This window comes from Gorilla gorilla, chromosome 5 (genome assembly GCF_029281585.2).
Source record: "Gorilla gorilla gorilla isolate KB3781 chromosome 5, NHGRI_mGorGor1-v2.1_pri, whole genome shotgun sequence".
In the NCBI taxonomy this organism is placed as follows: domain Eukaryota; kingdom Metazoa; phylum Chordata; class Mammalia; order Primates; family Hominidae; genus Gorilla; species Gorilla gorilla.
This window is the reverse complement of record NC_073229.2, coordinates 173,053,096-173,070,735: the sequence shown is the minus strand read 5'-3', so window position 1 is coordinate 173,070,735 and position 17,640 is coordinate 173,053,096. Positions and strand designations below refer to the sequence as shown.

Below are 17,640 nucleotides of genomic sequence, written 5' to 3'. Positions count from 1 at the left end.
GTAAAGTCAGGTTTGAAACAGAGAACAATATATTCTTAAGAAAAAACAAAATGGCAAGGGATTGTGAAAGGCCTTGCTTAGTGTCCTGAATTAGCCCAAAGGCATCGAAGCGGGGATACCTACAAGACCTCAATGTTCTTATAAGGTAAGAGATTCGTATCTGGTCTGCCAACTGGCATGTAATTGCTTTTAAAAATCCAAAGAAGCCAGTTGCAGTGGCTCATGCCTATAATCCCAACACTTTGGGAGGCCAAGGCAGAAGGATCACTTGAAGCCAGGGGTTCAAGGCCAGCCTGGGCAACAGAGTGAGACCCCATGTCTACCAAAAAAAAAAAGTTAGCTGGGCATAGTGGCACACACCTGTAATCCTAGCTACTTGGGAGGCTGAGGCAGGAAGACAGCTTGAGCCCAGGAGGTCAAGGCTACAGTGAGCTATGATTGTGCCACTGTACTCCAGCCTGTGTGACAGGGCAAGACTGTGTCTCTAAAAAAAAGATTAAAAATAAAAAGATAAGGCTGGGCCTGGTGGCTCACGCCTGTAATCCCAGCACTTTGGGAGGCCAAGACGGGCAGGTCAGGTCTCAAATTCCTTGAGGTCAGGAGTTTGAGACCAGCCTGGCCAACATGGTGAAGCCCCATCTCTACTGAAAATATAAAAATTAGCTGGGCATGATAGTGCACACCTGTAATCCCAGCTACTCGGGAGGCTGAGGCACAAGAATCGCCTGAACCCAGGAGGTGGAGGTTGCAGTGAGCCGAGATCATACCACTATACTCCAGCCTGGACGACAGTGTGAGACTCAGTCTCAAAAAAATTTTTAAAAAATTTAAAAAATAAAATAAAAGTAAAACTCCAACGAAAATAGGGTGTGGGGTGGGGTGGGGGACTGGGAACTAGGCTTGCTCTAAGTTATAGCAAACTGAGTTACCAGAATCTACATCAAGGAAACAGCTATAGAACCAAGGACCCATTGCTGGGTGCTACCATGTGTCAGGCATCATGCTAAGTGCATTCCAGTGATCTCATTTCAGCCTCACAATCCTAAGAGGTGGGCACTACTATCCTCTTTTAGAAATAGAAAATTGAAGCTCAAAGAGGTGAAGTACTCATTTAGAGTACCTAGGGTAACTAGTGACGTAGCTAGGATTTGAACTGAGATCTGATTCTAAAACCGATGCTTCTCAGCCTCCTCCCAGGCACCAAGAATGAACAGAAAGTTCAGAAGGAAGCATGCAGCAAATTAACACAGTCACATGTTTTCAGCCTAAGGGGTGGGTGAGTGCATTGGACATACTGGATATATATTTTATTAGTCTCATTCATTTTTTTTGTGTTTGGAATAGTTCATAATTGAAAATAATTGAAAAGTTAAAAATAAAGAGGTTTCATCATTTCAGCCTTAGACAAAAATAAGAAAGTATTATAAACTTCTTGAGAATGCCAGTTCTTTGTTTTTCAAAGAAAATCAGACAATGTGGGTTTTTACCACATCGGATGTTCTTTACAGAACAATGAATAGGAGCGTGGAACCAGGGGCACCCTCTTAGCAGCAGCAATGGCTTCAGGAGCTGTGGCCACATGGAAGCATGCTAGGCAGGGCGGCCCGGCACACAACACAATTTTGTGCCAGAGATTTATTTGCTTCTTGCAGGTCCTCACAGAGAAGAGGAAAACCAGGTGGATGGGCATGTCTATATCCTGAAAAATAGGCTTTGAGGCTTTGGGAGACAGAAACAAGAAATTCGTTTTTCTCTGAAATCTACTCTTGCAAGTAAAAGTGATGCTAACCAAAGGAGACTGTGTATATACACAAAATCCAGCAATCCTGCCCTCCGGGAAATGGGGACTTTTGGATCCAGAAATCTTCTCCAAGGTCACCAATGCTTAACCAAGCCAACTGAAGGTCATTGTACTCCCAATACCTTCTGTAAGTAATTTACCTACTATCATTATAATATATTTGGGTTTTCATCTTTAAGCTCAAAGCAAGGAATGGACATCATGGTTTCTTTACTATAGAACATGGAACCTCTTTCTGTCAATGTGTCTCCAAATCTAAAGAAGTTATTAAAAGGGGAAAAAAAATGTAATCTTTCTTAGGAACTTGTGGTAGTTCTGTGTATTAGTCCATTTTCACACTGCTGATAAAGACATACCCAAGACTGGGCAATTTACAAAAGAAAGAGGTTTGACGGACTCACGGTTCCACATGGCTAAGGAGGCCTCACAATCATGGCTGAAGGTGAAAGGCACATCTCACATGGCAGCAGACAAGAGAAGAGAGTGAGAATCAATGAAAGCAGTTTCCCCTCATAAAACCGTCAGATCTTGTGAGATGTATTCACTACCACAAGAACAGTATGGAGGAAACCACCCCCATGATTATCTCCCACTGGCTACCTCCCACAACACTTGGGAATTATGGGAGCTACAATTCAAGATGAGATTTGGGTGAGGACACAGCCAAACTGTATCATATTGTTAGCCTAACGGTTAGTTAGGCTGAGAAGTTTCCTGTAGAAATAGGGGCACATTGTTTGAGAGACAGCAGACTTCCTTACTGTTTTTCTTTGTTGCTCTCATGTCCCTCTGTTGTGTGGCAACAGGATCTCTCTCTTCGGTAACTTTGTCTTAAATGAATTGTCACTGAGATCCTTTTCAGAGAAAAATATGATGTAATATAATATGTTTTTTGTGTAGAAGATAATATGTTTTTTGTGTAGAAGATAACACAATCTGAACAGCAGGAATGAATTTTAAATAGAAGAAATTGGAGAGAATGTTGGGGCTAATAACACAGCTAAAAACATGAGAATGATGAGGAAAAGTGAAGAAAGAAGTTTGGGGGAAAAACCTGAGTGGTATGGAAGGTTGGAAAAAAAACTGAAAAATGCACTGAAATGCCAGGCGCAGTGGCTCATGCCTGTAATCCCAGCAGTTTGGGAGGCCGAGGTGGGTGGATCACCAGGTCAAGAGATCGAGACCATCCTGGCCAACATGGTGAAACCCCGTCTCTACTAAAAATACAAAAATTAGCCAGGCATGATGGCGCACACCTGTAGTCCCAGCTACTCGGGAGGCTGAGGCAGGAGAATTGCTTGAATCCGGGAGGTGGAGGTTGCAGTGAGCCAAGATCGCGCCACTACACTCCAGCCTGGCAATAGAGCGAGACTCCATCTCAAAAAAAAAAAAAAAAAAAAAGCACTGAAATTATCCTGATAAGCTTCTAAAAATGGTTTCAATGTTTCTTAAATCAAACCAAATAATGCCTAAAAGGCATAATACTTAATTGTATCCTGGTAACTGAAGATATTAAACTCAATCCATTTGCATTGCTACCTGGGGCTGCTGTAACAAAGTACCACAAACTTGGTGGCTTAAAACAACAGAAATTTACCGTCATAGTTCAGGAGGTCAGAAATCTGAAATCAAGGTGTCTATAGGGCTGGCTCCTGCCTGGGGGTTTGGAGGGGGAACCTGCTCCATGCTTCTCTCCTGGTTGGTGGCTGCCAGCCATCCTTGGTGTACCTTGGTCTGTGGCAGCATAACAGCATAATCCCAATCTGCCTCCATTGTCCCTACTGCATTCTCCTGTGGGTCTCTATCTCTGTATCCAAATTTCCCTCTTCTTATACAGACATCAATCATTGTCTTTAGGGTCCACCCTACTCCAGTACGACCTCATCTTCATCTGCAAAGAGCCTAATTACAAACAGGATCCCACTCACAGATTCTGGGGTTAGGATTCAATGTATCTTTTGGGAAAACATAATTCAATCCATGACACCATTCAAAACTGGATTTGTGACTGATCATTCCTTTCCTACTACACAATTACGTAGACATGGACTCCACTGCCTATCATCTTTTCTCTCTTTCCTGTTAAAGCCAAGCTCCTCAAAGCAGTTCATATCTCAATTTCCCACCTACCACTCTTAAAACTCCAGCAGTGAGGCCCATCCCTTCTCATCCTTTCCATCCTAGACTTTTTTTTGAAGAGACAGAGTCTCACTCTGTCACCCAGGCTGGAGTGTGGTGGTGCAATCATAGCTCACTGTAACCTCCAACTCTCTGGGCTCAAGCAATCCTCCCACCTCAGCCTCCAAAAGTGCTGGGATTAGAGGCATAAGCCACCATGCCTGTCCCCATCCCAGGTTATCTGACCTAGTTAGTTCCTCCTATTCAAACTTCAGGACTTGCACCTGGAAAAAAGGTCAAGTTGAGCTTCCTGCATTCTCCTTGTGTTGAGTGTGCATCCTCATCATAGCATCCAGCAGCCCACTTAGCATACTTACTGTATGAATCTGTTTGCCAGCCTGTCCTTTGACTGGACTAAACTCCTGGAGGGCATAGACTGTGCATTCTGTGGCCTGACAGCCTCAGCACCCAGCACAGAGCCCAAGACAAATTTGATGCATAGTAAACACTTGGATGAATGCATGTCACTTAGACTTAAGAATCTATCAGTCACAGAACCATGTGCTCTCTGTCTTTGATTCCATCAAACCTCATGACACAATCAGATTATAAGCTGTTAGATTACAGAGATCATCTTCAATTCTTTAAATGTCTTCCTGATCCCTTAGACTAAGTAGGCATTAAACAATCAATACTAAAGGGAAATTAGCTTCTGGGGGTGTAGGTAGGAAGGACTCAACTTTATTGAGCAATGGTTCACTGCCAGACACTGCAAAGCACTATACAAATATTATCTCAGTTCATATTACTACTTCTCATTCATTTGGAGATTGCTGGACCAGCATAATAATTGTAAGCCTTCTTCTAATGAACCCATTTTACAACGGAATTTTGGATACTAATACTTTATATACAAAAATAATATTTTATATATAAAAATGCTTTTGTATATAAGTGTAGATATCAGTAATATAGCTTAACCCTCAATATACTATTAGCATCCACTGGACCCACTTTTAGTTTTTTAGGTTTTATAAATTTCAAGCAATTCTAGCTATTTGTATGGATTAATATTTTATAACTTTATTCTTTCTTAGAGATATTCCAAAGAAAAAGAGAAAATACTTTTTTTTAAAAAAAAGAAAGAGAATAAAACTCATTCTACCTTGCAACTACCATATGGGTCCAGCAGACCGTTAAAGAAAATCTAAGATCCATTATGGCATCTTTGTAATTTTATTATTCCTGTATCTTGAAACATTTTGCTATTTTATCATCTCAGGAACAATTACCCACCAGTTATATATCAATTATTCCCAAATAAGGTTTAAGAAGACTAAAGTAATAGAAAAATATAAGAACAATAGAACAGATTAGAACACTGCCATTCAGTAGAATGTTCCTTGATGATGAAAATGTTCTATTTTTCTTGTGCAAGACAGTAACCACTAGCTGCATATAGCTACAGAGAATTTGAAATGTGGCTAGTGCAATGGAGAAACTGAATTTTTATTTTTTTAATTTTAATTAATTTAGATTTAAATAGCTACCTGAGGCTAATAGCTATCATATTAAACAGTGTGAGCCTAGGGGAACGATTCATTAGTGAAATAAATTGTCACTATTGCATCATCCTCCATCTTTCTTATTGTGTTGCCCAAAGTATTACATCATCTTTTTGGAGGATATAAAAGGAGACTAGAGACATCATCTTTGTAGTTTGTTTTAATTTCATTGACTAGAGTGGAGAATTTCAAATTTTTCATTCTTGCCTATAATGACAAAAAGAAGATAACTGACAGAAAGAGAGATTTCACATACAACAGAAACATCAGAGATGAATGCAAGCCATCACACGACGAAAACATCAGAGATGAATGCAAGCCATCACACGACGGCACTGAAGACTCTAATGATGATGATGAAATTGATCATGGAAACGAAACGTCAGACTACAACTCTTCAGATGATGACATGATACATTAATTCTCTTAAACTCTCTAAATATATTGAATGAACAATATATTTCTAAGGACAAAAAGAAAACATGCTATTCTTATACAGTCAGTCGTTCAAGAGGAAGGATTCCCTCAAATAATATTTTGTGAAAAGAACCCGGACCATCCTGTTTTGCTAAATGAATGTGGGATGGTATTCTTTCACCTTTTCAAGTTTGTATACCAAAATTTACTTTATATACAGTTTGAAAACGTTCAGGTGCTGAAGGTAGCTAAGTATACAAAGGTTACTGGAAGAAAACGGATAAAGTAGATGTGAAAAAGTTCACTGCATTGATTTTAAAAAATTAAGTGTCCTTTGAACCCAAATGGTAAATGGTGATGACTATTTTTTTCTGGTATACTGAAGGTTAAAATTTGTGTATTATACTAATCAATGTACCAGATTGCTTATTTAAAAGTGCAAAAATTTAGAAACAAGGTAGAAAATTATTGTATTTCTACTTAAATTAGTAATTTTGAAATGGTTAAAAACATGAGCACTGGAGCTATACACACAGCCCTGGGCTGGAATCCCAAGTCCAATGCTTACTTAGTGTGTGACCTTTGGCAAGTTAGCCTGTCCCTCTAAAATCCAGCTCCCTTATCTGTAAAGTAAGGATTTAAAAATTACTTCCTCTCTTATATCATTTGTAGAGATTAAATTTTGCATGCAAAGTGCTTAGCATAGTGTGTGGCACACAGGAAAAAACAGATATGGATAGCGATTTTATTGTCTTTGAGGCGGTTAGAACAGCTCTCCTTATCTATGGGGTTTGGGATGTCAATGTACATGAAATGATATCCACATCCTATTTGTTACCAACAGAACTTATCATTGCTGCTGCCCGCTGCTTGCATCAGATACCCACGTCCCAGGTGAAGTGAAGCCAAGGAGGGGAAATGTCAGCTTCTCGGGTCTGCGGACACTGCACATGATGCTGCAGAGGCCACGGCACTGAAGCCTTTAAACCCAACTTTAATCTTCTCTCATACCAGAAAATTTCTTTTTCTGATTTTTAGATTGAGCAGGTGTTACTTTAATGAACTCAAATTATGCATAAAAGTATAAGGAACTGGGTAGAAACTTCCCAAAATCTCACCACTTGGAGAAAACACTATTACCCTTTCCAGGCTTGTCTCTGTAGGCATACATACAAACATATGCGTGCAATTTCACAAAAAGAGCTATCATGCTTTTGTTTTCGTACTTAAAATAATCTTTCTGTTTCATTTGCTAGAAATCTCCATGGTGATTCTTAGTCAGTGCTCTAACCTTAAACCACTGTATTCTATGTACACACAAAGTAGTGGTAAAATGTGGCAACCGAAAGAAAATATTAACATCGACCTGTAAATAGCGGCTTAGTTCAAAAACCGAGGTGAGCTGTGAGGTTCAAGTGGATTTTAAAAACAAGTGAAAATCAGAGGCCTTTGTTTTTTCTTATGAAAATATTGGAGAGAATGAGGACGGGGGCCCAGTATGTGTTGTGTGGCACACCCCATTCCCTAAATGGCTATTACTTGTGGAATGTGAAACTTGTGAAATTGAACGTTTAATAAAATGAGAACTCGCCTGTAATGTCAGTATATTTTCAGGGTTTAAAAATCTTATTTTATCTAGATCTCAACTCTTTCAGTCTTGGCATCAAAAAGTTATTTTTGAGCGCTAAACAAATATGAAAAAGATGGGTCTGGACTGAGTCTTGCTTTTCCCTGCCAGGGTAAGGGTTCACTCCAGAGGCCAGGCATGTGTGAGTCCTCATCGTCTGCATGCCACCCTGTCCCTGGATAAGCCAGTGGTCTACAGACCTAAACCACTGAGGCCCCACCCCAGGGGACACTTAAGGGACCTTTATCCGGAAGTCTGACCTCATCACTTCTGAGATTCATTTCCACCCTGCCAGAAGCAATAAGAATGGATGAGAAGATGTTCACATACCAGTAATATTTTTACCCATTTTTATATTCTTCTTCTTCTTATGGCTACTGCTTAGAAAATCAAGAGTGTTTTGCTACTCCAATCCCAGATAATGAAAATACAGTTATAGTGAAAGATTCTGTATTAGGTAAACTTCTGCTGATTTAAGGAGATTATGCTCCCAATTTTCAAACTTTGTAAAGAGTTTATAAAACTGGATTTACTCTAAAGCGGTCTGAATAATCTGCTATAACCTGATCATTTTTGCATATTACAAGGAGCTTTAGTTAGGGGTTGGGGGAGATATGGGGGAGTTGAAGACCAGACTGTAGGGGCAGGGGGAAGAGGCATAGCTAGGGAAGACCCTATGGGAGAAGGGGAAGTGAAGCCAGCCAACACCGAATCTAGGCACTGACAGTCCCAGCAAAGAGGCAGGCAGGACAGACAACCCAGCCACAGCAAGACCAGCAGGGAGACCAAAGTGTTGACTCAGGCTGGCCACCAAGGAAAAAGGTCAAAAAGGCAAGTTCATAAAAAAAGGGTCTGGGTCTTCAGACCAGGCAAAACCCTGTTTATCAAGCCAGGAACAACAAGCCATTGAGGAAAACAGCTGATGGGTCCCATTGACAGAGCCACCTAATCCAACTCAATAATATCATGACAGGGCAGGGGGCTATGGAGTGCTTCACCTTGCCCCTCCCTACCTGGGAGAAAAAGGAAGTCACTGGTGAGGACACCTACCAGGACCTTCGGCACCATTCTTCTTTTCCCCCTCTATTGTCCCTCCTAGGCAGGTAATTGACCCCTCTAAAAATGTTTTCTCTACAAGAAAACTTACAATGGTGAGTCATCATTACATTAACAAATAAACTTTAGATAATAGCCATATCACTCTCTCTAGGCTATTAACAGTAAAAACACCACAGAAAATGTCTAAGGAAATGGTTCTCTTTATATTCGTGGCCTTTAGAACAGTGGCTCTCCAATGTGAACTCCAGACTGACAGCATCAGCATCAGGTGGGAGCTTGTGAGAAATGCACATGCTCAGCTCCCACCCCAGACCCACTGAATCAGACACTCTGGGGCCTGGGCCCAGCAATCTGTGTTTTAATAAGCCTCCAGCTACTTTCGATGCAAGCTAAAGTTTGAGAATGCTGGCTCAGTGAAAGAACCTGGGATGGAAGCCAGAAGACCTAATTCAGATTCCAGCTCTGGATTCCATGGTCTAATTCAGTGAAATTTAATGAATAGTCATGATGTGCCTCTGTGCATTGAGGCTAATACGAGAATGTGAGGATACTGAGACGAGTTAGACACGGTCCTTATCCCCAGAGAGAACTTAATCCTCTATATTCCTTTGCTCCTCTAGAATAGAGGCTATTTTTGTTGTTGTTGTTCTTGTTTTGTTTCATATTTGTATTTCTACCGCCTGCAGCATCACAGACATTCAATAAACAGGTGGTGGATCAAGTGGTAGAACCATTCCACGACTGTGATAAATACTGCTGTACCACTCATCAATAATTTTAATGTTACTGCAGTACAGTTCACAGCAGCCACCCTTGATTTAATGTTTATCGCATGTCAGTGTCAAGTGTTCATCATACATCAGCTCATTCAATCATTTTAGGCATCCTGTGCTGTAAGCAGTATTTTTAGTCCCACCCTGCACATGAGAAACTGAGGCTCAAAATATTAAGTAATTCATCCACTGTCACACAGCTAGAAAGCGGCAGCGTCAGTGTTGAATCCAGAAATATCTTCTTCCAAAGTTCATGCTCATGAATGTGGGGGTGGTCTAAACATACTTTGGGGCTGATTTGTTTGGATCTGTGTCCCCACCCAAATCTCATGTCTAATTGTCATCCCCAGTGTCGGAGCGGCCTGGTGGGAGGTGACTGGATCATGAGGGTGGATTTTCAGGGTTTAGCACCATCCCCCTTGGTGCTGTCATGGCGACAGTGAGTTCCTGTGAGATCTGGTTGTTTAAAAGTGTGTGGTACCTACCCCCATCCCTCTTGTTCCTGCTCTGGCCATGTAAGATGCGCCTGCTTCCTCTCTGCCTTCCACCATGATTGAAAGTTTCCTGAAGCCTCCCCAGAAGCTGAGTAGATGCCTGTATCATGCTTCCTATACAGCCTGCGGAATTTTTTAAATTACCCAGTCTCGGGTATTTCTTTATAGCAATGCAGGAATGGACTAATACAGGAGTAAATTTCCCCAAAGCCTCTAAGGTTGGGGGTTCATTATCTTCTCACCGTGTATTTACAACTGCATTTTGTAGGCATCACCTTAAGTGGTCAAAGACTAAGAAAACAACCAAGTACAGGGAGAGCTAGAGTGCTTGTATCTACACTTTAGGATTTCACAGGCCAGAAAGAACATTCTTGAAGTGACAGATAGAGGGTTGCCAACTTCTTATTTTGCCAAGCACAACCCCTTCCCAAGTACTGATCAACAATCCCCATCATTTCCTAGAAGGAAAAAAAATGATGTCAAAAAAGTACAAGGGACATACGGTTAGAATAAAGGGTAATTGATTGCATTGCATGTATTTTCTTACATACAATGATCAATTTGTTCTAGTTTGCTCACTTTTCAGTAGATTAGCATTCAGTTTTCATTGAGCTCAAGAAAGTAAACAGTGTTAGGGAAACTATACTAAAGGATTATTCTGCCCCTTAAGTCAGACAAAACTGCTTACAGGAAAAACAAAAGTGGACTCACAGGCCAGGCCAGGGCAGCCTTGAGGTGGTATTGGCAGGGCCTCAAGTGGAGTATCCCAACCCAGTTAGGCTGGAGAGAACAGGACAGATGTGAGTCTAGCCCCAAAGCCCAAAGGCATGGGGAGGCCGGGTGTGGCTATCACACTGTGGGCCAGCATCGATGCCAAGGCAAATGAAAATGAGGTGCAAACAGGAGAAGCTGCCAGAGGTCTGAAGTCAGTCTCAGGCTCCAATGCCTGGGCAGCAACAGCCACTGATTCAACAATGGCTCCTTCTCCCTGTCATCTGGGCTATCATCACGCTTTTCTGCTTCCTCCTTGTTAGAAGTTAAACATCAATTTCACATATGTCATCTACTGTTTCTTGTGAATGATTCATGTCCAGGAGAGATCTGTTCTGCTTGTTGGAGGCTGTAAGTAAGATAAAAGAAAAAGGGGACTTATATCACAAGCAAAGATCTTACCTTACTAGGAGGTGGTCCATGGTCATCCAAGTAAGTGGAATTTCCTAGAAAATAAAGGAAAAAGTTGATGAATCCATTTTTTAAACCCCAAATGAATTTAGTGCAAAGTTATTGAAGATAAGCATTCTAGTTATACAGTATTTCTACTCAGACAACAGTACCAAAGAAAAATGGGGAATTAATCACTGGTTTGACTGGATTTTGCTGATATTACCATGTTTGATTAATAGTTTCAGCTGTTACAAACATTCTACATACATGGTTATGTATGCACACAAACATACATAACACACACAGTAACACGCACCATTATTCTCACCCATTATCTGCTGAGTTTAGCTTAGACCATTGGTACTCAAATGTTACCGTACTTCAGAATTACCCGCAGGGCTTGTTGAAACCAGACTGCCCAGCCCCAGTCTGAGAACCTGCATTTCTAACCAGTTCCCAAGAGATACTGATGCTGCCGGTCCTGAACCCCACACTCTCTTTCTCCAATTTGTCTTAAAATTGTCTGTTTCTCTTCTCTCCTCAGGCTAGCTTGCTTCCGGAGCTTGATTTGTCTTCACTAATAGCCATTTACTGGCATGTGTGTATTCAGAGTGCACGGCTATTGTTTCCTGATGAATAAAAGACTCAGAGGGATTTGGAAGGGAATTAAAGTTTACTGACTTCCTTTCAGTAGCAGCTACTCTGCTAAGTGCTTTACAGGTATTTATCTATTTAATGCAAATACCAGAGATGGATTAGAAGTGTCCCCTTTTAACAGAGGAGAGAACAGAGGCCTGGAGAAACTCAGTAACCTGTGCACAGTCACACAGCTGGTAAACTGCAGAGAGGAGAGAAGACTGGTTTTTCCAGAGCATGTTCAGGCATCTACCCATCTGAAAAGCCTACCTAGAGTCCTTCCTGCCATCTCAGGCTTCTGTGTGAGGCAGGCACTGTAAACATTACCATCTAGAGACGTCTGATCACCTGGGGAGCCAAAGATGCAATCAGTATAATCGAAGGCGCCTATCCAAGAGGGGTAACTCTTGTGAGTCTAGGGAAAATCATCTCACCAGAAAAGTAAAAATGACCAAACAAGCTAATGGAATGAAATGTAGAAAATCATGGAACGGAACCGCAAGAATACCTCTAGAGAACAGTAGATGATTGGGGAATAAGGTCAGTGTCTTAGTCTGAGTGGATGAAAGGTGCTTTTGACAGCAGAGAGCAAAAATGACTTAAGAAACTGGACTAAGAAGGGGGAAGCAGGGCTTAAGCCAGGGACAGTTGAACTGGGGAAATGTATCCAAACATAATAAATAAGCGGGTTCTGGCTTATAGGTTTTTCCATACTGAGTCATCATCCTTCCCCTTTTCTTTGTCATCTTCTGATTTATAGCCCACTTGGTGTTCACAATGGCCATTTGTATATAGTAAAGGAACATCGGGGTCCAGTTTTAGTGTATAAGACACTTAAACCCAAACACCCAGCATGCCCATGATTGGGCTATTTTAGGACCCTTTTAAATATGAACATGATGAACAATTTGTTAGACCTTAATTAATGTACTTCTGAACTCCACTGGGAGCGTGCATGAATAGGATGTAAGAGCTATGTTGGATTTAGTAAAGAGGTTATATGTGTCAAAGAATTCAGAAAAATAGCTGTCTGTGCCTAGAGAACTATTTAGAAATATTCTACCACCGTGCAGCTGGTGCGGCTGCCTGGAGCTCCCATCTGCTCAGCATGGGAATATGCCTTCCCCAGGGGAAGCGTGAGAAATCCCAGCACACACCAGCATGTTCTCCAGGAATCAATCTCAAGGATCGAAGACAGCCTCAACAACTAAATATTTCTAAAATACTAAATTTTCCATAAGAACTGAAGTTCCTAAAAACTCCTTAAAAAGAACGATTTAAATGCCTGATTCCTACCTCAAACTCCAGGCTCGGGTACCTACTAACTCCTTGGCACCTCGGCTTGGATGTCTAAAGGCATCTCACACTTCCCCTGTCCAAAACAGAACCCTATTTGCTCCAATTCCATCCTGCAAATTTCTGCCTCCACTGTCTTCCTTATTGGGTTATACAACATATCCCTTCCTCCAAACGTGTCCCATTTTTCAGGCCAAAGCCCAAGAGTCATTCTTGATCCATCTTTTTCCCCTATGCTATAGGTACCAACCCAAAGACAAGTCCTATTGGCTTGGCTTTCAAAATATAACTCAAATCTGACCACTTCTCACCAGTCCCTCTGGGCCATATGAGAGATGCCTTGTGTCTCTATCACTAATTTCCTCTCCTACTCATATAGCAACCAGAGAGATCGTTCAGCCTTATCTACTAGATCATGGTAGCCCTCTGCTTAAACTCAATTTCTCTACACACAAAAGAGTCAGCTCCTCGCCATGGTCTGTAAGGCCCTGCATCACCCAGGCCCCACCTCCCGCTCCATGCACCACTAGCCACCACAGCCTTCTCTGTGGTTCAGAGCACTCCAGCCTCTTGTCAATGAGGGGCCTTTTGAACTGGCTCTATCCTCTTCCAGAAAAGCTCTTCCCCACCCTCTTCATTCAGTCTCTATTCAAATGGAACTTCTTTATAGATGCCCACTCTGAATACCCTGTCTAAAATAGGACACTCATTTACTTGTTTACCATCTTTCTCTTTCAGCTAGTGTACAAGCTTTATGAGAACAGGGACTTGTGTGACCTGTTCATTGCTTCAGTTCCTAGAACAGAGCCTAGAAAATAGCAGGTACTCGGTATTCACTTAATGAACGAAATACCACATTAACTAACTCTTTATACCAAAATCTTAGCAATGGCTTGTAAGAAGGAACTATTACTAGTACATTAGCCCAGTTTGCTCCTTAGCCAAAGCGTCTGCAATTTTTTTTTTTTTTTTGAGACGGTGTCTCACTTTGTTGCCCAGGCTGGAGTGCAGTGGTGCAATCTTGGCTCACTGCAACCTCCGTCTCCCGGGTTCAAGCGATTCTCCTGCCTCAGCCTCCCGAGTAGCTGGGATTACAGGCATGCACCACCACACCTGGTTAATTTTTTGTATTTTTAGTAGAGACAGGGTTTCTCCATGTTGGCCAGGCTGGTCTTGAACTCCTGACCTCAAGTGATCTGCCCGCCTTGGACTCCCAAAGTGCTGGGATTACAGGCGTGAGCCACTGCGCCTGGCCCAGTGTTTTTAATAAGTGAACAGAGGCACTAATCATGGAGTTTGGGGGAAAAGACCTATTTTAGAGGACACACATTGTGCAGAAGTCCATCTCATAATTTATCCCCTTATAACTCAATGCCATGACTTAGCTATCTGTATGATACTGGGTCATTTTCTTAATTTCTCTGTATCTATCTCTTTTTGTGTAAATGAAGAGAATGATGGTATCCAGGTCATAGACATGGTCTGGGATTAAGTGGAATAATGCATACAGAGCACCCAAGTCAGGGTCAAGCACCAAGTAAGCCCTTGATAAAAGTTAAATATTGTGACTGTTGTTACTGTCATTTCTATTCAACCTCAGTGGAAACAGAAAGTCCAGTCTGTTAAGCGTCTACATGGATGTGTAGAATACTCAACGTTTCCATAAGAACAGAAGTTCCTAAAGACTCCTAAAAAGAATGATTTAAATGCCTGATTGCTTCCTCAAACTCCAAGCTCGGGTACCTACTAACTCCTTAGCACCTCAGCTTGGATGTCTAACGGCATCTCACCCTTCCTTCTAGACAATCCTTCTCACTACCTTCCACCTGGTATTGCTCTAAGTCCTATGGCATACCTTTGACTCAACAGTTAAAACCTTTGTTAGTTCTAAAAGTGAGAAATACTGAAAATAAGAGAACAGTGTATCACAGCAAAATGGTCAATTCTATCTCTTTTCTATTCAATGACTTTTTGTTTTAAGGACACTGGCTTTGTAGCTGTCTTAACAGTTATGTCTACACTAAATTCTTTCCCTGGTAGAGTTAAGCATTGCCTCAAAATTGAGATGCGCGGATACGCATGACAAAAGTTCCTAAGCACGGTAAGAAGAGATGTGGGCAATGTGGGCCGCACTAGTTCTCTACCTCCTCATTAGGCATTCTCGCATCTACATATTCAATCAGTATTTACAGAGCACCTCCTATTCTGTAGAAGGATCTAGAAACCAAATAAGAAATGAAAATCCTATTTTTTGCCACTGGATTGTATAACAACCTTTATTGAGTGTTTACTACTTGGCAGGCACTTTATAAAGATCATTTTATCCAATCCTCACAAGCGCCCCTCAAAGCAATATTAGTCAAGCATCTTACCCACATCTCCAGTAAACAAACAGCGGAATTGAAACCCATACAGGCTGACTACTGTTGATACCTCCTGCTCCATAAAATGCAAAAATATTCTAATATAATTCGTCATTTTCTTATCTTTCCCCTTCCTTCTTTCTTTCTTTTCCCTCCTTCTACCTTCCTCCTCCCCCATTCCTTCACTGTAGAAGACTTTCATAATCAGATGTCACATCACAGAAATGAGACAACTCTTTTTTTTTGAGATGGAGTTTTGCTCTTGTTGCCCGGGCTGGAGTGCAATGGCGCAATCTTGGCTCACTGCAGCCTCTGCCTTCCAGGTTCAAGCAATTCTCCTGCCTCAGCCTCCCGAGTAGCTGGGATTACAGGCACCCACCACCACGCCCAGCTAATTTTTGTATTTTTAGTAGTGATGGGGTTTCACCATGTTGGCCAGGCTGGTCTCAAACTCCTGACCTCAAGTGATCCACCTGCCTTGGACTCCCAAAGTGCTAGGATTGCAGGTGTGAGCCACTGCGCCCAACCAGAAATGAGACAACTCTCTTTAATGCTTCTTTCTGTGCACAGAAAGGAACAGGGGTCCTCGGTGTTGGCACCTGGACCATGGGCCCTGTTATCTCGGTTATCTCACCAGCAGATCACCGTGCTCCCATGGTTTCTTAGAACTCTGAGGCTATAAATGCTTTGCCCTTATAAGAGAGGTATAGAAAGGGGGAAAGAAAAGTTGCATAGACAGAAGGTATTTCTTTAGCAGGAGACAGTGAGTTTCTCTTCTTCTAGGGTATAACTATTTTATTATTTGATATTTAGGTAGAGTTTTTCATCCTAGGATTTTACGCTTTCATCAGAGTGCAAAGTCAACAAAACTGTCAGAATTTTAAAAAATGAAGTTGGTAACTTGCTCCCTGTGGAGATCAAAGGATGAGTGCTGTTATCAAAACGAGCTTTCCTGGAGAGGCTCCCAGGCATCAAAGGAGCTTCTGGCTACTCTGCCTTGTCAAGGAGTCGATGGTGGGTGTTAAGTTGTGGGGATGGAAGGGCAGCCCCAAACTCTCCAGGCCTTTGAGCATGGAGCTCAAGATCTAAATTCGGGGAAGGGAAGAAAAGGCGGAAGTGGGCTGGCAAGGGTCTGAACCAGGACAGAGGACAAGCACCCTCCTGACACCCTCCTCCACATGTCCTGTGTATACCCACCCAGGGCACCCCAGGCTCAGATCCAGATGGCAGCACTCTGCCAGGCAGGACATTCTTATTTTCAGAGGCCTCTATGGGTAAATCAGTTCATTTTTTTCTGAAAAGTAACCTATACCTTTAGAGTTTTGATTCCAGCCTTGTTTTCATGGCTCAAGTCCCTCTGATGGGGATCATGAATTACAGTGTCTTGTCAAGCGGGAAAAACTTCACACATTCCCATTCCTATCATCAGCCAAACTTTCTGAGTTTGTCACCTAACTGCCAAGAAATCACTAGTGAGGGCTGGCCATAGAGCTTAACCTCTTAGAGAAACTTAAGCTTAACCAGGCCCCTCAGGTAAGCGGAGGAGACAAAAGGCGGCTTTGACGCCCTAGTCCATCCCTGGGAACTCCATGCTGCTGCTCTATACCTTGCAGATGGTGGTGGTTACATACTCTATACATTGATAGAAGAATACACCAAAACCAACAACACTACACTAACGGTTTAATTTTTTTTTTTTTTTTTTAGACGGAGTCTGGTTCTGTCACCCAGGCTGGAGTGCAGTGGTGTGATCTCGGCTTACTGCAAGCTCCGCCTCCTGGGTTCACACCATTCTCCTGCCTCAGCCTCCTGAGTAGCTGGGATTACAGGCGCCCACTACCACACCCAGCTAACTTTTTGTATTTTTAGTAGAGATGGGGTTTCACCATGTTAGCCAGGATGGTCCCGATCTCCTGATCTCGTGATCCACCCACCTTGGCCTCCCAAAGTGCTAGGATTATAGGTGTGAGCCACCACACCTGGCCTAATATGTTTTTTAAATGACCTGACTAGAAGGCAAGTGATCTCAGATTTTGCAACCAGCTAAATTACAACACAATCTAAATTTCACCTTACCCATCTAGCCCTTCATGATGCAGCCCTCCCAGGGAGGTTGTAAATGTAACATGAGGGATCACATGGAAAGGTACAAAGGCGTTACATCCAAGTACACAGGAGTTAGTTGGAGCACTTGGAGGACTTTGTATGTACTACCTGAGTCTCTGCATGGCAGTATATTATCAAGATCTCTTTACTTTGGCAGTTTTATAAAATATTTTTAGCAAAGATGCATTTCAAGAAACTCATGTGAAGTCTGATTCTAGGAA

The 17,640-nt window shown here is 42.0% G+C and overlaps 1 protein-coding gene across 1 annotated transcript in view; it reads right to left on the bottom strand.

Moving 5' to 3' along the window:
* UST (uronyl 2-sulfotransferase) overlaps window positions 1–17,640 on the bottom strand; it is a 330,777-nt gene that overhangs the window by 179,197 nt on the left and 133,940 nt on the right. The window contains exon 2 of the mRNA XM_004044809.5: window positions 11,028–11,071. Coding sequence (XP_004044857.3) covers window positions 11,028–11,071 — 44 coding nt within the window. The remainder of the gene's footprint in view (window positions 1–11,027; window positions 11,072–17,640) is intronic.